The 18,304-nt window shown below is 54.3% G+C and overlaps 8 protein-coding genes across 8 annotated transcripts; 5 read left to right on the top strand and 3 right to left on the bottom strand.

Moving 5' to 3' along the window:
• Positions 1–304: 304 nt before the first annotated feature.
• On the bottom strand, positions 305–1,322 carry STEHIDRAFT_92788 (histone-fold-containing protein). Its single transcript, XM_007301042.1, has 5 exons — positions 1,261–1,322; positions 1,031–1,202; positions 867–971; positions 671–793; positions 305–611 (listed from the first exon to the last, which is right to left on the bottom strand). Exons 1-5 carry the CDS (start codon positions 1,270–1,272, stop codon positions 586–588), a joined length of 438 nt encoding a protein of 145 aa, XP_007301104.1. The 5' UTR covers positions 1,273–1,322; the 3' UTR covers positions 305–585.
• A 609-nt stretch (positions 1,323–1,931) lies between these two features.
• Positions 1,932–3,065, top strand: STEHIDRAFT_52005 (S-adenosyl-L-methionine-dependent methyltransferase; the record flags this gene model as incomplete). Its single annotated transcript, XM_007300451.1, has 5 exons — positions 1,932–1,999; positions 2,083–2,169; positions 2,242–2,461; positions 2,539–2,639; positions 2,705–3,065. 5 exons carry the CDS (start codon positions 1,932–1,934, stop codon positions 3,063–3,065), a joined length of 837 nt encoding a protein of 278 aa, XP_007300513.1.
• Positions 3,066–3,314: 249 nt separating this feature from the next.
• Positions 3,315–4,432, top strand: STEHIDRAFT_108664 (uncharacterized protein; the record flags this gene model as incomplete). The annotated part of the gene is made up of 3 exons (XM_007301043.1): positions 3,315–3,885; positions 3,974–4,111; positions 4,185–4,432. 3 exons carry the CDS (start codon positions 3,315–3,317, stop codon positions 4,430–4,432), a joined length of 957 nt encoding a protein of 318 aa, XP_007301105.1.
• A 266-nt stretch (positions 4,433–4,698) lies between these two features.
• STEHIDRAFT_51030 (histone-fold-containing protein) lies at positions 4,699–5,416 on the top strand (the record flags this gene model as incomplete). Its single annotated transcript, XM_007300372.1, has 3 exons — positions 4,699–4,975; positions 5,072–5,176; positions 5,262–5,416. 3 exons carry the CDS (start codon positions 4,699–4,701, stop codon positions 5,414–5,416), a joined length of 537 nt encoding a protein of 178 aa, XP_007300434.1.
• Positions 5,417–5,620: 204 nt separating this feature from the next.
• On the bottom strand, positions 5,621–7,116 carry STEHIDRAFT_166335 (uncharacterized protein; the record flags this gene model as incomplete). Its single annotated transcript, XM_007301044.1, has 5 exons — positions 5,621–5,705; positions 5,756–5,898; positions 5,961–6,382; positions 6,432–7,053; positions 7,111–7,116. 5 exons carry the CDS (start codon positions 7,114–7,116, stop codon positions 5,621–5,623), a joined length of 1,278 nt encoding a protein of 425 aa, XP_007301106.1.
• Positions 7,117–7,258: 142 nt separating this feature from the next.
• STEHIDRAFT_92798 (uncharacterized protein) lies at positions 7,259–12,902 on the top strand. Its single transcript, XM_007301045.1, has 20 exons — positions 7,259–7,617; positions 7,679–7,776; positions 7,831–8,076; positions 8,144–8,556; positions 8,622–8,784; positions 8,850–8,955; positions 9,042–9,198; positions 9,286–9,443; positions 9,551–9,660; positions 9,742–9,833; positions 9,947–10,172; positions 10,285–10,556; positions 10,623–10,717; positions 10,818–11,012; positions 11,098–11,364; positions 11,441–11,601; positions 11,660–11,800; positions 11,860–11,927; positions 11,991–12,615; positions 12,673–12,902. Exons 1-19 carry the CDS (start codon positions 7,272–7,274, stop codon positions 12,307–12,309), a joined length of 3,633 nt encoding a protein of 1,210 aa, XP_007301107.1. The 5' UTR covers positions 7,259–7,271; the 3' UTR covers positions 12,310–12,615; positions 12,673–12,902.
• Positions 12,903–13,011: 109 nt separating this feature from the next.
• Positions 13,012–16,498, top strand: STEHIDRAFT_166337 (uncharacterized protein; the record flags this gene model as incomplete). The annotated part of the gene is made up of 6 exons (XM_007301046.1): positions 13,012–13,191; positions 13,262–13,499; positions 13,557–13,778; positions 13,862–14,256; positions 14,334–14,505; positions 14,591–16,498. 6 exons carry the CDS (start codon positions 13,012–13,014, stop codon positions 15,925–15,927), a joined length of 2,544 nt encoding a protein of 847 aa, XP_007301108.1. The 3' UTR covers positions 15,928–16,498.
• Positions 16,499–16,767: 269 nt separating this feature from the next.
• On the bottom strand, positions 16,768–18,303 carry STEHIDRAFT_119130 (uncharacterized protein). Its single transcript, XM_007301047.1, has 3 exons — positions 17,947–18,303; positions 17,633–17,861; positions 16,768–17,493 (listed from the first exon to the last, which is right to left on the bottom strand). Exons 1-3 carry the CDS (start codon positions 18,111–18,113, stop codon positions 16,927–16,929), a joined length of 963 nt encoding a protein of 320 aa, XP_007301109.1. The 5' UTR covers positions 18,114–18,303; the 3' UTR covers positions 16,768–16,926.
• Between the last annotated feature and the right edge of the window lies 1 nt (position 18,304).

Raw genomic sequence — 18,304 nt, forward strand, 5'->3', positions numbered from 1 at the left:
CGTGTTTGTTTCTCACCCCGACTGGTGGTTGTTTGTTGTTGTGGCCTTTGATACGTACGCGTCGGGGGCTTGCATTATTATATCCGCTTCGTTTTCTCAGTAAGTTACGCCTGCTCTAGCGAGTGATTAAAAATATATCATCTCTTGTTCTTACTGTGTGACGACGGAAGTGCACATATAATACATACCTTGCATCCACATTGAAGTGACTTGATTGGTCCGACTCGCAACCAGCACCAGCCAGCACCTGTAGCAGGCGTGACTGTTCGTGTTCCATTTCGGATGCTTCAACGGCCTCGAGGTAAATAGAAGGCAGTGTTGGTTCTGGACATGACCGAACACGACTCGTCGTCCTCTCCATTGTGTTGCACATGGGTATCACAATTGCCAAAGAAACATATGACGGATAGGTCATTACACGATGCTGAAGCAAAAGGTGATTCTCATGACTGCATATGAAGCCTATCTGAGGAGCCTATGTGTATGATAGAAAAGGGGAGATGGGTGCATGCGACGAGACAAAAGTAGTACAGGACAAAGCAAGAGAAGAAAAGAAAAAGTGGACGTGATAATGTGTCATCAAGTTTACTTGGCTCCAGCAGAAGAGTACTCTGTTGAGTCACAATGTTGATCAGAAGAGGACAACAAAAAGAAAACGGAGAACGCGTACTGGTGACAGACTTAGTCCCCTCCGAGATGGCGTGCTTGGAGAGCTCTCCTGGCAGGATCAAACGAACAGCGGTCTGAATCTCTCGCGAAGAGATAGTAGATTTCTTGGAGTATGATGCGAGCTCTACGAGAGTGCAAAGAAAAAAGAAATGTCGCGTCAGAGCCATGATAAAGACAACGAGACAATGGTGACGCACTGGAAGCCTCGGTAGCAATGCGCTCGAAGATATCCTGGACGAACGAGTTCAAGATGGCCATGGCCTTGTTCGAGATACCAGTGTCAGGGTGGACCTGCTTGAGGACTATGGTAGAGGACGGCATATGAGATGAAGAACATCGAATCAAACAAGAGGAAACGTACCCTTGTAGATGTATGAGCTGTAAGTCTCCTTGCGGGCCTTCTTCCTCTTCTTCTTCTCGCCATCTTCTGGCTTCTTCGAGGTGCTCTTCTTTGCTGACTTGGAGGCGGTCTCGCTCTTGGCGGGAGCCTTGGAGGCAGTGGAGGCAGGAGCCTTTCCAGCGGTGGATGCGGGCTATACGCGCCACCGTCAGACCCATACGAATGAATATAAAAAGTCAGGGTGTACGCACTTTGGGAGCCATTGAAAGTGTAGAGTGGGCGCGAAAAGGGCTGAGACGAGAGTAGGTGGTGGTGGGGAGGAAAGAGTGTTGTGGTCGCGCTCAACGCGAGGGCGTCCCTTATAAACGACCCTTGACGGCAATTGCCGTAAGTAACGCGTCGATTCTTCACGTGAATCAACAATGGCACGTGACACGTGGCACCGCGACGCGTCGCAGTGGCTCGGCGTGGGGGAGCCAGGAGGTTATTTCCTCTTGGCGTCCTGATGCCGCCTTTGAGTGTACTTTTGACGATTCTCAGCTCTAGTACCATGCCAATACTCTGCTTGTCTTTCCTGTTGATCATAGAAACTTGAAGCTCGGAAGGGTCTGAGCACGCCATGCCTCTCACTGTTGAAGAATTCACATCGGTCGGGTCCGGACCGCGGAGTCAGAACCTCTTGTCAAAACTAGGTTATCATCCACGAGCCCCAGTCCATCTCTTTGTTCATACCTTGTCTTGCACGCTTGCAAGATTTCTCTTTTGACTTGTGGTTTATTCAAATAGCCCATTCATCCAAGGTATGCTCGCGAGCCGATACCTCACTCACATATCCTCGTGTGCCACTGGCATCCGTCGCAGTGTTTCTTTCGGTTACCGTGCAACGAGTTCTCAAAGAACTTTTGTCAGTAGCGCATCAGCCATGGTCGGATTCGTTCATAACGTTGCCCAAGTCGGATTCGGGACCGGCACTAACGAGCTCTACGACAAGTTCGTAGTTTTCCTTCGATTGCGCGGTTTCGACTGAATTCTGGATTGTTCTGATGTTGTCGTTGCATGATTCCTCAAATCAGAGCTCGCCCCTCTTACCAGGCTGCACCGGTTTCCCTGATCCGCAAAGCAGTTCCGGCAAAGGGGCCCTTGAACATCGTCGAGTACGTGTGGTGCTTTCGCGTGTTATACAGCCTCGTGAGACTATACTAACAATAGTGTTTCATCCATTGTCCTCTCAGGATCGGTGCTGGCACTGGGATTTTCACCCGAGCCTTGCTTGCCCACCCCGACTGGACCTCTGATGTCGGGCAATTGAAGGCCATTGAGCCTAGCGAGGGTATGCGAGACCAGTTCCTCAAGACATCTTTGAAAGACGACCCGCGTGTGAGCACCCAAGAGGGTTCATTCTCGCAGACCAACGTCGAGGATGGCTCAGCGGACCTCGTCGTTATCGCTCAGGTATGTCATAGTGCAATGACCAAGCTCAGCATATTATGTGGAGGCGACTTATGGACATGGTCTATTTTTACTTTCAGGCATTCCACTGGTGCCCTGATCATGAAGCCGCTGCGAAGGAGTTCGCTCGTATTCTGAAACCTGACGGTGTTGTCGCTTTCATCTGGAACCTCGAAGACAGGTGAGTGCAATATCGTTTGCGTATCAATGGCGAATAAAGACTGATACAAATCACACTATAAAAAGGGACAACACGGGATGGGTCGCCCAACTTCGCGACACCATCGAACAATACGAACAAGGCACGCCTCAATTCCGTCTCGGGCTATGGCGCAAGTTCTTCGACGTACCCGCGTACAAGGAACTCTTCCAGCCACCCGCGGAAGAGGTCTTTGAGTATAACCTCATCGGCACGACTGACATTGTCGTCAATCGGGCTTTTAGCAAGAGCTTCATAACCATGCTTCCGGTTGACGAGAAAGCCAAGGTCGAGAACAAGATCAAGGAGATCGTTGAGCGAGGAGATGGTAGGAAGTGGGTGGATGAGAGTCAGGGGGTGTTTGAGTACCCGTACAAGTGTTGGGTCGTGATCGCGAAGCGAAAGTGATTCCACTTGATCGCTGGAGGTTCAGGTTCAGAAGAAATATGTGTTAGTTGTACCCATCCATGTATTAGGTCGCGGTTCTGTATATAAAGGCGATATGCTGTTGGACTTAAATTGCTCAAGGGGGACTTTAGAGGAGAGCGTCGAGCGTCTTCTAATCCTCGTGATTTTGGGAAAATATATGACGTATGCGGGGAAGACGAACCAAACAGCCAAAACATACCCCCTCCACCCTGTTCCATTATATCAACGATGCGTCTTCTCCGTTCAGGTCTCTCCGTCCACACTCGCCTCGCCCGACGTGCTTATGCCAGCTCCTCGACATCTCGGAACGAACATACCGCTCTCGATCAATGGATAACCGGATCGCCGACAAGACAACTTGTCCTCGATGACCGTCTATCACCCGAGCACACCTCCGACCTCTTCATCACCCTTCCCACACGCGATGGCACTCGTCGACCATATACCAAACCCAAATCCGGAGACCCTCTACCTTACGGACATCATCTCGCCTTCTTTCATCCTCGTACACCAGAGAAGTATCTACGACCTGACGGAACCGACGCAGACTTCTGTCCTCCCGAACCGTTCGTGAGACGAATGTGGGCAGGAGGGAAGATCAAGTGGAATGGAAGTGATGACCTGAGGATTGGGGAGTATGCAACATCTAAGTCGATTATCAAGGAGGTGGAGAAGAAGGGGTTCGAGACGGGGTCGCCCATGGTATTCGTGAAGCAGCATATTCAGATAAGCTCGGGTCGATCTGCGGAACCTCAGGTGGAAGAAGAAAGGTCGCATGTGTACCTTGGGTTGGGTGTGAGTAAGCGAAGCATTAGACCAGGCAAGTATGGATTAGGTCTTCGGATTTTTTATGTTGATATTGAGGAACAACTGTCTTGGGAAAGCAGTTATGGGGCTACCACCCTCGCAGTTCTCCCTAACATACACACCAAGCCCGACGACCCTCTTCCGCTTTTCGGCCTTGACATTTAACGGACATCAAATCCACCTGGATCGCGACTACGCACACTCAGAAGGCTACTCTGGTGCGTTATTTATATCGTGCTAATATGCTCGAGCACTTCCACCCCCATTGCGAGGTACTGAGACGATGCGCAGAACGACTGGTGCATGGCCCTCTAACGGCCTTGATGTTGCTGGAGACTCTGGTCTTCCATAACCCAAACGCAGTGTTTAGTAGCTTTGAGTATCGAGCTATGAACCCTGTAGTCGTCAACCGGCCGATCACAATTCATGGGGCTTTGGAGGATGATGGAGAGTCGGCCCAGTTGTGGACGGAGGACGGTGAGGGTGTGGTAGGAATGAAGGGGGTCGTGAAACTACGCAACAAAATCACGAAGGGATGAATCTATGTAATTGTATTGAATATCTACATGAGTGCTATGCCTATGTCGTCTGCGAGTCTGCGAGTCTGTGTTTAGAGAAAGCCCCTATTACGCGGGGAAGAACGCGACGCGTTTCCCACACGCGTCCGTGTACCGCGCCACATTTCAATCACCGCTTCACGTCGCGCTCAAGACGACAAGTCGCCAACTTTCCTCTCCGCTTCTTTCCTTCCTCCCTCGATCACCGTCTCCTCGTCCACCGTCTCCTGCAGCGCAATGGCAAAGGTATGTGCTTCGTAGTACTCATTTCATCGTACATCAGTGCGCGAGGGTTCACCGTGACATCAACACAGCCTACCTCCACCGCGTCCAAAGCCCCCGCGTCCACCGCTGCCAAAGGCGTCAAATCCGAAGAAAAGACTACCAAGTCCGCCAGCAAGGCCAAAGCACCGACCGCAAAGAAAACCGCGACGAAATCTAAGGCCAGCGCGGGCGACTCGGACGGTACGAAGAAGAAGCGCAAGAAGGCGCGCAAGGAGACGTACAGCACTTATATCTACAGAGGTTCGTCGCGTCGACACCTCGTGTTCCCTACCCATGTCCGGTATTCGGGATTGAGAACTCATTTTCTTGGGATATGTGTCGCGTTTTTACGCGTAGTGTTGAAGCAGGTGCACCCGGATACGGGAGTGTCGAACAGGGCGATGGCGGTTCTGAACAGTTTTGTTGCGGATATATTCGAGCGTATCGCTGTGGAGGCATCCAGTAAGTCGTCTTCCTTTGGACTCCTGACTGGTGATATCGTCATGTTACCGAGAAGCACGCGTACTCACCACGGGTCGCCCTGCAGAGCTTTCCAAGATCAACAAGAAGTCGACCATCTCGTCGCGCGAGATCCAGACGGCTGTTCGTCTGATCTTGCCTGGTGAGCTGTCCAAGCATGCCATTTCCGAAGGCACCAAGTCCGTCACCAGTGAGTGCATCCGTTTTTTTTGCTCGTCATGAGAGCCGAAACTCAACATGACCGTGCAACAGAGTACTCGTCCTCTAGTAAGTAAGACGCATCCGCGACCGATTTCTTTGCTATCTTGCACAGGGTTTTTAGACATCGCTGTACTATATCCGTGTACTTTTAGGTTTCATACTTTCTTGGGATCGTCGATCCATACGCTGCCTGCAGTGCTCATATATATCCAGACCATGCCATATTCAGACACGGAAGATGGCCGTAGCGCAAGCTACAACGAACGGAGACGTGTACAAAAGTGTGATGAGATCCGAAAGACTCAGAAACCTGATGACAGAGTCAGTAGTGTGCAAACGTATGATCGAAAGCGAAAGCACGCACCATATTTGTTTCCAGCCTCCTTCCTGTTCCTCCTTCCCTCCGCAATCTTCTGCTCCAGCATCTCCCGGTTCTCGTAGGCCTCCGTAAGCAGGGTCGTAAGCTGATGCCGGGAGCGCGCCCTTCCACTCAACTTCGCTCCCTACACCAAACAGTCAGCACCTGATCCCGTCCTAGCCATACAGAAACCTCAAAAGAACACACCTTGACGTTCATCTTCGGCGCAGCCTGCTGTCCCTCGCTCGTCCCCTGTGTCATATTCTTCGCATCCTCCCGCTCCTTGATCTCGATCCTAGCCCTCTCCATTTCCTTCGCCGCATTCACCTCCGTAGTATCATCCCCATCCGCACCCTCGAAGCCCTTCGCAGGGTTCTTCTCCATCGCACGGACCTGCGCATCGTAGTCCCTCTTCCATTTGTCGTAGAACTTCTGGTAGTATGCGGGATCGTGGGCTGCCCAGGTCCCGGAGGGGAGTTGATAGTAGCCTGGGTAAGGGTCGGTGGGTGTGGGTTCTGGTGGGACGAATTCGTCGATGTCGGGCGCGGAGGAGACGGATGGGAGGGTGAATTTGATGGAGGATGAGGTGGACGGGGTTGTGGAAGATGAGGCTGTGGAAGTTGTGCTTCCTGTAGTTCGATCAGTATCTGAACTAGCCACAAGGATGGATGGAAATACCTAATGAGAAGAAATCTACAGGCGGTGCGGCGGATATAGATGGTACGGAAGATGAGGACTGCGCGGAAGGCCTTGGAGTGCGTCCAGCGTCCTCTCCCAATGATATGTTGGTTCTGCCTTTCTTCAAAGAGGGAGGCAGGAACAATGTCGAGGAGGCAGAAGTTGATGACGATGCAGCTTCAGGTTGTGCTGCAACGGCACCTTCAGTCTCCTCTTCCTCGTCCTGCGTTGCATCCTCTGGGACCAACGGTGCCGCTACAGGCTGAGGAGCTGACAAGCTCCTCGAGGCATTGAAGACAAGTCCCGGACGGCCTCCACCACCGAGCACCCGTTCGGGAGCAGCAGTGGCCTTGACGGGCGCCTTCAGTTTCGGAGCAGGCAGCATGGAGAATAGCGAGGATTTGCCTGAACCCGACCCGGAATCGAGACGAGGTTTCTTGGCAGCTGGCCTCGGGTCGTCTTCATCGTCTGAGCCGTCCTGTGGTAAGGCAGGAAGGTCTATTGTGATCTTCTTGGGCCCTTTCTTGGGTTTGGAGGACGATGTGGCGGATGGTGGCGGGAGGGCGAGCGACGATTTCTTCGGTGGTGAGTTTGACGTAGAGGCCACTGTCTTTGGTGCAGGCTGAGCGGGGGCAGAGCCCAATTCTGAGTCCGAGTCTGAATCTGAGCCGTATGACACAAGCATTGCAATTGTGCAGGGCGTTGGGCAGGTGGAGATGAAAGAGTGGAGAGAGCAGCTGTTGACTGCTATTTGTCCGACGCGCGATCACTTTTGCAAGTTCAAGTCACGACGCGTCCGACACGAACATTGACCTTCTCCTCCTCAGCCATCCCCCAGCCATGGCCACACAACAATTCGACACCCCAGCACCACGTCGAACGAACCGTCCCGCAGTTCGTCAGCCGACTGGCTTTACGCCCCCACCGCCAGCAAAACGACCTCGTGGCGCAAGCAGACAGTTCTCACTTTCGCGCTTTGCGACCCCTGCTCGCGCCACAGGGCACGGTCCCAACTCCTTGAGAGATGACAGGTCGGTGGCATCGAGTATGGATGTGGACGAGGGAGGTATTGCGATATTTGAGAGAAGCTTGAAGCAGGAGACGGTGTTTGCGAAGTCGGACGAGTTGTTGGTGGCCTTGCATTCCCATTTACCGACAGAGGTCAAGCAGGTTCTGAAAGTTGCTGGTACGTCCACTGACATTATATGGGGCTATATATGTATGCTGAGGCGAATCTATCGAAATAGACTTCTTTCGAGACTCGTATTCGGGAGATATCGACATGGACACCGGGTTCGCTCTTGTCGCCACATCCCAAACATGCTTCGTGTGGCAACATACCCAGGTGAGCGCTCCTGTGTTGAACCTCCCGTAGATACGTCGTTCTGACACTGTCCAGGCCGTGTCAGTGATACCAACCTGCTACATCTTCTCTTGTCCAGAAGACGCTTCGTTCAGCGCACCATTCCATGCCTTCGTGCCCTATGGCCATTCGCGCGAGCCAGGCCTCATCCTTCTATCACCGTCGGGAGAAATCAGATTCTGGGATAGCATTGGGATAGGTCTTGCGGGGGGAGAGCATTACTTCAAAAGCCAACTTGGGATCGAATCCGGAGAGTTTGCCACAACGCTGGCAAGATCAGACGTAAGAGCCTCCACCTTATCTACCGTGTCTTTGAACTGAGTAGTCGCTTGTCTGCCATATCCCTTAGTCTCAAACTTTTATCGCCTCCACATCTTATGGCCGTCTTTTCCGTCTAACCCTTACCTCCACGGGAGGAAAATACCACCTCACATCCCGCCTCTTCGCCCGTGCTCAATCCTCCCTCTCACTCACCCGCTTCCTCCCAAACATCTTCTCTCCTCAAAGTATGCTGACAGAACAAGGCAATACCTTCGCCGTGGCTATGGGCGCCAAAAGCGCTACAGGCCGAGATGTCTGGGCTTTGGTCGACACTCGTCTTCAGAAGTGGAATATGGCGACGGACGGATGGGAAGAGCTTAAACTCGATGTGGAGCTCCTCACAGTCGTGCGTCCGGCGTTGCAGGATTCGTTGCTTGGGCCTGGATCGTCCGCGTCGGGAGAGATCTTCTTGGACGTGGAGTTCTTGTCAATGGCGGTCGAGTGAGCCATATCGCTCTAATATCCGCAGACTGTAGCTTTGCTAACACATTCTGGACATCATATAGATCCGGAAAAGTCGTCGTCCTGGTCTCACATGGTGGGCTCGAGGACAACACTGACATGGAAATTGGCGCCACACCGAGAAGAATATACCTCCTCGTTCGATTGTCTGTCCTATCCGCTGCTGAAATTACGATCGACAGTATGATGAACGTTCCATACCAGACGGTCCGTTATTCTTTTCGCCCTCCGTGTTTTTCTACGACAATCACTAATCTCGTTACACTTAAAAGACATTCGGTGCCACACAAGCCCCTATGCATCCCCAACTGCGACTCATGCTAGGCGGCGTTATTGATGTCGTCCAATTTGGTGATGCGGTGACACTGAGCGCAAAAGGTCCGTGGGGCCTCCCCCTTTGCCACCCATGATTGATTGACTGGCTGACTTGCTGACGGTGATGTTGCTTGACTTGACTTGAAAAGCTACCGGGTACCAGGATCGCGTCGAGCTCAAGTCTGCAGCCGACCGGACGTTAGGCGTCGGTGTCCTAGAATCCCAGAGCGAGCTCCTCATTCTGACCGCTACGACTATGCTGAAGGTCACACTGGATTATGATCGAGTGGAGAATTTCCATCCGGAGTACGTTCATGTCTTATTACCCACATTTTCTAACACCTATCTAACTCTTCTGGTTCGATTTTCTTTGCTCATCATGAACATGGACAGGACCGGCCGAAGTAACCTCATTCAATCCATCATGACACAAGCCATCCTGTATGGCTCTAACGCAGGGAACCCGCTGAGCTTTAGTTTCCCGCCTGAGATTGACGAGGACAGTTTGATGGCTGGCGCTGAGCAGCTCAGTCGGTCGATACTCGAGTCAGGTGGGAATTAGCAACTTTACGTGCTCTAAGCCACCCGCACCAAGGAGCTAACTGGCTGCTCTGTGACTTTTTCATTCTTTCTCTAAATGTTGTGCACGGCTGGTCAGATAACCTGGTCGTACGCCCCAACAACGACTTGAACGCACAGATGACAACCCGCAAGGCCCGGCTCGCTTTCCTCATCAACTTCATCAACGAGAACGGCGTGCTCGGAAAAGTAAGAGTGTTCACTCCACTTCTTTATTAGAGTTAGTCGGTTCACTCGTGCTGACATGGACCACCTGCACACAACTCCAAGATCTCGCAGCGATGCCGCCAACGCCTGGCTACGGACGCGGAGAGGCTCTATGCGGGCCAACAGCTCTGGCTCCGCCTGAGCGCAATGTACGCGTACGTTTGCCTCTCCCATTCCCAACTCCTCAAAATAAAAATTTACCACCCACTTTCCTCCTGACGCTCGACCGAAACTACAACTACTCACGCCTCTTGTCTTTATACATCAGACCTGGCACGATCCACAACGTCCACGTATTCTTCACCGCGGTGAGGCAGTACATGGAGAGCGTAGGCGAGGGCCACCACGAAGACCAACAGCGCGCTTTCTTCCGGCTGCACGTCGGGGAGCTCGGGAAGGTGTTACCTATCTGCTGGGCGTATGCGAAGAGCAGGATGGACGAGGGTCCGGCGGTGAAGTTGGAGGCGTTGACGGAGGTGAACGATATCGTTTTGGTGTGTATTTTCATCTATCACCCCTCCTCGTCCTCCGCCCTGCCTCTGGATTTTCTAACGGTTCTGATATTGTGATACTTTTGAACTCAACTCGGGAATGAACGCAACACAGACAGTCCTCATGTCGGCGCTCGAGTGGCGGGACTGGAATCGGCGCGTATACGGCGTCGAATTGCCATACATCAAGCCATGGACGAGCGCCGTCGAGATCATCGAGGTAGCGATGGAGCTCTTCGATACCGCGGCTGCGTTCTTGGAGTCGAGAGAGCAAACTGAGGGCGAGACGTTGCAGGAGCAGAGGGTGGGGGTGTTGAGGGCGCAGTTGGCGGAGCTGGCGGCGGTGGTGTTTCATTGTTTTAATGAGAGGTTGGCGTGGGTGCAGAGGTGCGTTTTTGGGTTCTGTTTTATCCCGTGTACTGCTGTGCATATACTGACGTTCATTTATAACAGTGCGGCGGCGGCGGGCGAACCTGGGACGGATCGGGATAAGGCACTCGTCGAGGAAAGGTTCACGCATCTGAGACCAGATGTCCTCGACACACTCCGTACGTCTCCTCTCCTCTCCTCCTCTCCATCCCCTCCCTACCATAGTACACCGCTAATCATCCATCGTCCAATCGTTCACACTTCCCACGCATCGTATAGGACGGAACGGCTTCACGAACGAGGCGTTCCGGCTCGCGGAGCAGTATCACGACTACAGGAGTCTGGCGGCGCTGTGCACGAAGGAAGTAGTCTACCCGCCCGAGATGAACCCGAATGGGGCGATGATACAGATGTATGTCGAGAAATTCCAGGACGCGTTCACGGATGAGTTGTTCCAGTGGTACATCGAACATGGTACGTCTTCTCTCCTCCTCCTCCCTCTTCCTCCTCTTCTCCTGCAACGTGTCTCACCTCTCAACTGCATTCATGATCCATCAAGGCGAGCTCCGCGCCCTCTTCGCCCTCGAATCCCTCTACCCAACCCACATAGACCGTTTCTTCGCGCGCTTCGGCCACCCGTCCATTTCGTGGCTCCATGCGCTCAAGCGGGGGAAATGGGACGACGCGGCGGAGAGGTTGTTAGGCGTTTCGGACGGCGCGGGGGAGTTGGCGATGAAGGAGGTGGTGTTGAGTGTGGGGAAGTTGGCGGGGTTGGTTTGTGTGAGGGAGGGAGGGGGTGGGGGACGTGGGGAGGGGGTTGCGAAAGGTGCGTTTTCCCGTCTGCAGCGAAAGGGGTTTATTTATTTATTTATGCTGATCCTTGTTTTCGGTTCTGTGTCTAGCGTTCCATGATCGATTGAATTTCGTGAGCGTGCATAGGTCGCTGGCGGACGAGCTCAAGTCTGCACTACCCGGACGGGGGAAACAATCCTTAGAGAGTCAAGTCGAAGCGATCACGCGGGCGAAAGCGACGAAGCTGGCGCAGTACAGTGCTCTTCCCTTAGTGAGCCTTTCACTCTCGAGGAGCCAGACGGAAGATACTCATGGGATTAATACAACAGGTATTCAAGCAGCTCGTTAGGTCGTTGTTGCAGGGAAAGGCGTTGTCGGTGGAAGATACGGCGGATCTGATGTCGTTGAAGGATAATTCGGATTCTTTGGCGGATTATAAGACGTGTTTGGATTTGATCGCGGCAGACGCGGTATGTATTCACGCACACATTTTCATCTCACCAACAAGATCTGATTTAGTGTTCCCTAGCAAATACCGGAGACGAGACGACAGACCGCTTTCAAGGCGATATGGAGGAGGATATACGACCACGATGAGTATGTACCCTTTTTTTTCCATTGCATTGCATGACACGTCCGTCTAACATAAGTTCGACACAGCTGGTGGCAGATCAAACAGACCTCAGGTCTGACCGACGACGAAGTGAACGCTCGATACCGCCAAACAGCCCTCTTCCACGTCCTGCGCAACACAATCGCGCAGAGACGACAGAACGCGGGCTATGCGCTCATGCCGAACGAGATCCTGGAGGGGGTGCCGTCGACGGAGGAGATCGGGCAGAGGTGGACGGGGATGTCGCCGGAGCAGGTGGAGGCGCTGGCGAGGGATTATGGGGAGGAGTGTGAGAGGCTGAGGGGGTGGGAGTTGCAGAAGGAGTATGAGAGGGTGAGTGAGTTGGTGGAGCTTGATTTTGCGTAGGTAGGAGTATATCGTACAAACGAACTGTTACTGTAACTAGTGTTTGGGTTCTGCGTCGTGGAGGCCGCTGGGGGGAGTCATGCCGATCTTGACTTTGAAGTTGTGGTAGCGAAGACGAGCGGCGAGTTTGATCTCCTCGTAGCAGCGACGTCTCCATTCGCGAGTGTATTGTGCCTGTCTGGCCGATTCCTGGATGACCCATTTCTTGTGAAAGGCGGCGAGGGCGAGGTCGCGGCTGCGTTGAGAGGCGTCCTTGGGGAGACTGTTCAGGGCCGTGGCCTTGGCGGATTCAAAGCGTGCATTGCTCTGAGAATTGATTATTTAAGAAGGTGGTCGTTTGGTGAATATTTCGAGAGAGCGTACCTCTGCCCAGAAGACGTGATTGAAGGAGTCGAGCTGCTGGCGTTGTAGCTTCCACTGGTAGTCCCTGACGCCGCGGAACTCGGAGAGGGAGTATGGGTGGGCCGGCTTGGGCGACGGCTGAGGGAGGGCGTCGTCGTAGATGACGGGGCGAAGGTTGGAGAGTGGGTGTGACGGGCCGACGAGGTTGCACGCCCTCGCGGACGAGTGGAAGCGACGGGGGTTCATGTGTGGATGGTGGCGGTGGGTGAAAGAGGAGGAAGTGTGGCGAGCGAGTGACGGTTGGTGCCGCGCGCCTTTTATTGGCGTCCGCTCTCAGCTTCACTTCACCGAAGGCGGTCGATGGCTCTTCCCCCACAAAGGCCCGCCTCTGCCGTCGTCTGCGCGACCCGCGAGGACGCTCAGAACAACATCCTATTCACCACCGCGCGCATCTCAGACGCCCTCGAGAACTTCCGCTATCGCAGCGCCCACCCAGACCCAGAGCAGGCCCCCTACAGAGCCGGTCTTAGGTCTGAACTCGTCCGTCTCTTTCTTTCTTTTCGCTCGAGTAGCCGCAGTCTTTCCATATATCTTATACTTCTCTCGAAAGGTGTCATGTCTCGCGGCAGTCAAACCATGGGAGCACTGCATGATCTTCCCTCGTCTCTGGCTTAGCGCCCACAATGCTATCCTCCGTCAAGAACGGCAGCCTGCCGACATCAAGTCCATCTCCAGATACGACCCCTCCGTCCAGTCCCATCCCCTATACAGGCGCGATCGCACCCCTCCTGGCTCCCGTAACGTACACCACCACTCTCTCGGAGACAACCAGTGGTGGCGAGCGCTCGGTGCGTCCCCTCCATCGTCTCATCGTCTACACCGTAATTTATTTGGTTTCGTTGTAGGCAATCGCAAGGATGGCGTCGGAAGATACAGGCCAAACGACCCCGGACTCATGCTACTCGACTCCGACACTTCATCCTGCCTCGATCCCGACGAGCAAGAACAGCCCCTGCCCATCGAAATCGACCTCGACTCGGACGGGAACAACACCGACGAAGACAGCGGGATGGGCATGTCCGAGGACGAGCCCGGTCGCGTCCTGCTCCATCACATTCCCCAGATCCGTACGTCTCCCACCCTTCCCTGCTTTCATTCATTTATATTGCACCGTGTGAACCCGTCCCCGTGTTCTCCATTCATTTCGAAGCTCGCGAACCCAGTCCGGGTGGCACCGTCCCCGTCGTCGGTGGCCCCTATTCCTCGCCCGACCTTCGTCTCCACCAGCATCGCCATCATCCACCGACCTCTGCAGAGCTCAGGGGTAGGACCGACTCGCCCTCGCGCAAAGATTACGGGGCCGTTCGACCGAGTGCGGGTGGACAACACAGGGCACCACCACCACCAACACACGCCGCTCGGCCACCTCTCGGCGTGAATACGCACGACGCTCACGCCCATAATAATAATGGAAGTGGGAAACGAAAGTCGATGGATGAACCTTCGCCGTCGCGGAGCTATTCTGCGCCCCGCAAAACGTCCAGGACTAGCGCCGACATCCCGCTCATTCCTACGAACGAAAAGTTTAGCGTCTATGTTCGGAAGGTCCGTGTTCCTGTTCCCGTTTTCACTTCGTCCTCTTTTCCAACTTTGTAAAACTCGTGTGTTCATGGGCTTTGTAGTGTGTGAGATGCTCCAAGAGAAACTTGGAATGTGTGGCCTCGGACGCGAGGCCGGCATGTCAACATTGTCATCTCGCCAGGAGCAGGTGCGATCCGTACGGGCACCGCTACTACAAGAACGCACCACCTCTGAACACGGGAGACCCATACGACGAAACCCCCGAGCCAGAAAGTGGGTCATTCATTCTTCACCTTCCCGTCTCGTTCCATTTTTATCTTTATTCTTGCTATAATCTAACTCGTGGGCGACATGACAGGCTACGAGTTCGCCCCGCCATGGGAGCCCCCAAGCGGCGAGTCCTTCGAGTCCCACGACCCAGGATTCCAACCGAACGGGATCTCGATCTCCCCACACCATCATCCGAAACCGCCGACGACGACACATATGCACGAGCGCGAGACGACCATGAGCGCGGGATCGTCCAGTCGTTCGGGGAGCTCGACACAAGGCGAGCTCAGTACCGTAAAGACGTCCGTGTCGCCCACGGTGCCCATTACGGTTACGGGCGAGAGCAGCGTTTCGCCGGTTGCGGTTTCTGCGCCTCCGCATGCACATGTACATGGGCCTCACGTTCCACTGCCATCTCGGAAAGGGAAGGAGAGGGCGACGACGTTGCCTACGGAGGGCGTTCCTTCGTCGTCGTCTTTGTCGTCGGCGGCGGCGGCGGCGGGGCCACTTATACATAGACATTCGGATGCGTCGAATCGGCCGTCGGTGGGGCCTCCTCAGCGGCATCGGCCTTCGTCTGACCAGATACCGCCGCCGCCATGGGAGAACTTGGAACGAGAGAGAGCGAAGAGGACGTCGGACGGCTCGACGACGGCTACTCCAGCAACGTGGACGACGACGGCCACGCCAGCAACGTCGACGACGATGAAACCGCCAAGGTCGCGAGTGGGGGATCATATCCCCGTGTCGCCTGTTTTCTCTGTTTCTTCAGATTCCGATATTCCGTTGTCGTGGCAGGTTGCGCTTCAAGGGGCACAGACCGCCGGTGGCTCTTCTTCTTCTCCTTCCGCTCCTAATGCCACCCAGGTCGCGTCGGCGGATTCGCAGCCGCAGGTTTATCCACACCCAGCAACGGCACCGTTAGGACGGTTGCAGCCTGTTGATCTTTCGATCTTCAATAGGAATTTGCCGTCGGGCTCGGGTTCGTCTAGCGCTACGACGATCACACCGCAAGACCCGACGCCAACGGGGCATCATCATCTCAGTCCGACTTCTGTTAGCCCTCACACGAGCACCACCCTCACCTCTCGCGCCCTCACAACAACCTCCACCGCCACCGTCGCCCCCGGCCCCTCCACCACCACCACCTCCTCCACAGACCCGAACTCCTCCGGCCTCCTTCAGCTTCTGCTCACGCAATTCGTAACCCTCGAAGAGCGCATGGAAGCCACACAAGAAGAGATGCGGAACGTGAGGGAGGAGATGCGGAGTACGAAGGCGGGGATATTGAAGGTGTTGAAGGATACGAGTGGGGATATGAGGGAGATGGCGAGTATTGCGGTTAGGGCGGCGGAGAGGATTGATGTGAGTTTGGGGAAGGTGCGGGGTGCGGGAGGGGGTGGAGGTGCGGGGTCGGATATTTGAGAGTTTGAGGAGGGTGAGGTGTGTATGAGTCTGTTGTTTGTCGCCCCTGTTTGCGGTTTCACCATTCCTATCCCTATCTGAACGCTTCTCATATGCATATGGTATGGTCTGTGTCTCTTCTCTTATACTTTGGACATTCGGATCCTTTTGTTGTGTGGCGCAGCCGCTTTTCTACTTATTTGGTCTTGGTTTTGTGTTTTGTGTTTTGTGTGTTCGATTACTTATTAGAGGATAGATGGGGATTTTCTTCAACTTGAAGGATCCGTGTCTAGCCTCTGCCTTCTGCTTTAAGTCTCCCCTTTCTTTACTTCACGATTTGCTTCTTCTTCCTTCTTCTTCTCATTCTACTCCTACTCCTGATGACTGCCGTCTCCAACATTTTTCTATCCATCCACTGCTTCTCTCTCCCTATCTGCTTGCTCGCCTCGCTGCTTCATGTTTCATATTAAAAATTGTTCTTATATCTTATGCCCCTCCGGCTCGTCCGTTTCCGACCTTCCTCAGTCTGTTCATGCTACATACATCCTAGGGCTATCCATCTATCCACCTATCCACCTGCCCACTTACCCATCCCCATCCCCGCCTGCTACTCGCCCACTTGCCAGACCAGCACTTCCCCACCGACCGATCGCACTACCCCTTCCTGGCTCACTTTGCGTTGCACCCTACCTTGACTCTGATGTGCACATACCCATGCCGCTGCTGTTGCTTATTGTAATATATCGCTGGGCGATTCTTTTTGTATAGCGTTGGTGTATGGTTTGAACTTTGTCATAAGTATAAGTTACTCTGTCTGTGTCTTGTCATGACTCACGATTCGAGGCCTTGAGACGAGTTTTTTTTTGGGGGGATGAGTTTTTGATTGTGTGAGGATTGGTATTGGGATTGGTAGGTATGTTGTGTAAGGGAACAGAGGTCTATGTACGAACATGCGTACTCTACATCTGTCCAAACCGAACAACATAGCCATACCCATAGCCAGGCTTACGCACATGCCACTCAATGCTCCACCTTCGCCTCCTCAGCACTCTCAGCACCCTCAGCAAACGCAGCCGGCCTGCTCAAAACCCCACCAAGGACCCACGACCCACCCAACAAACCCAACAACACCCAAACGCCCCTCTTCTCCTCCGGATCCAACCGTCTCTCCTCATACCTCGCACTCGCACCCTCCTTCTTCCCAACCCCAACCGTAGACTCATCCGGAAGACTGTCCGCAAGCGCTTTCTCCGCGTCCCCGAGCACGCGTCCGAAGCGCGGGACGGTGAACGTCGTAGGTAAACCCAGATCCTCGACGATATCGGCCCATAGGCCCGTCAGTTTCTTGCCTCCCTCACCACTGGATGCGGAGTCGGAGGAAGAGGAGGAGGAGGAAGGGGAAGGGGAGGAAGAGGGAGGTGAGGTGAATTCGTCGGCGGAGGAGAGGCTGTAGGTGGGTCCGCCGGCGGCGTGGGTGGATGTGCCGGCTACGACTACGATTTTTGGGAGGCCGGGTTCGGTGGGTGTGGGGGTTGGAGCGGCTTCGTGTTTGACGCGGGAGGATTCCCAGAAGTCGGGGACGAAGGGCTGTGGGGGGTCGCATACGAGTCACGGTTGATCATGGAATATAACAAGAGGGTGAGTGATGCATGTGAGCGACGAGTGGGGGTTTGTACGTGAGCGCTGATACGGGTGTAACTGATGTGGAGAGGAGAAGGAAACTTACGATTGCGATGGGCGGTTCGGGAGGTGGCGCGGACAAGTCGGGGATCTTGACGTCGAGGTAGAGTTTCGCGTGTACGGCGGGCGGGACGTCGTTAGATGGAGAGGTGCTCGATTGAGTAGTGGTAGATGCGCTCCGGGCGTAGGACGGTGCGTCACGGGGGGTAGGCGGACCCGTGAGGGTCTGTTCGTGTTCCTTTAGGCGGGTGATCAGGACCGACTTGTTTCCTTTCCTTCAAAAAGTAAATAAAACGCGAGACGGTGATTGACGATGACATGTTAGTTGTGACTCGGACGGGGATGGGACAAAGAGCGTACGTGGAAAGGCCACGGCTCTTGGCCTCCTTCTTCAGTTCAGAGACCGGCTCGTTCTCCCAGGTCTTGGTGAACAGCACGGTCGAGGCGAGCGTGCGTGCGTTGTGCCGCAGAGGCGTCGACGAGAGCTGCCTGAGCCCAGATCTGGCGTGGAGAGAGGCGCGGAGCATCGTGGGCGACGACGAGGACGAGGTAGAGGAGAGCGGGGAAAATAGGACGAATAACGTCGAGCAGCGGAGCAAGAAGGACGGGGCTCGTCCAGAGCCCCGGGCCACGTGCGCGGACAGATATTTCGACGGAGGCAACATCGCCTGCTCAACTAGGCCAACAAAGCAAACGCGTTACGGGACGCGTCTATCGG

This window comes from Stereum hirsutum (assembly GCF_000264905.1).
Source record: "Stereum hirsutum FP-91666 SS1 unplaced genomic scaffold STEHIscaffold_3, whole genome shotgun sequence".
Classification (NCBI taxonomy): Eukaryota; Fungi; Basidiomycota; class Agaricomycetes; order Russulales; family Stereaceae; genus Stereum; species Stereum hirsutum.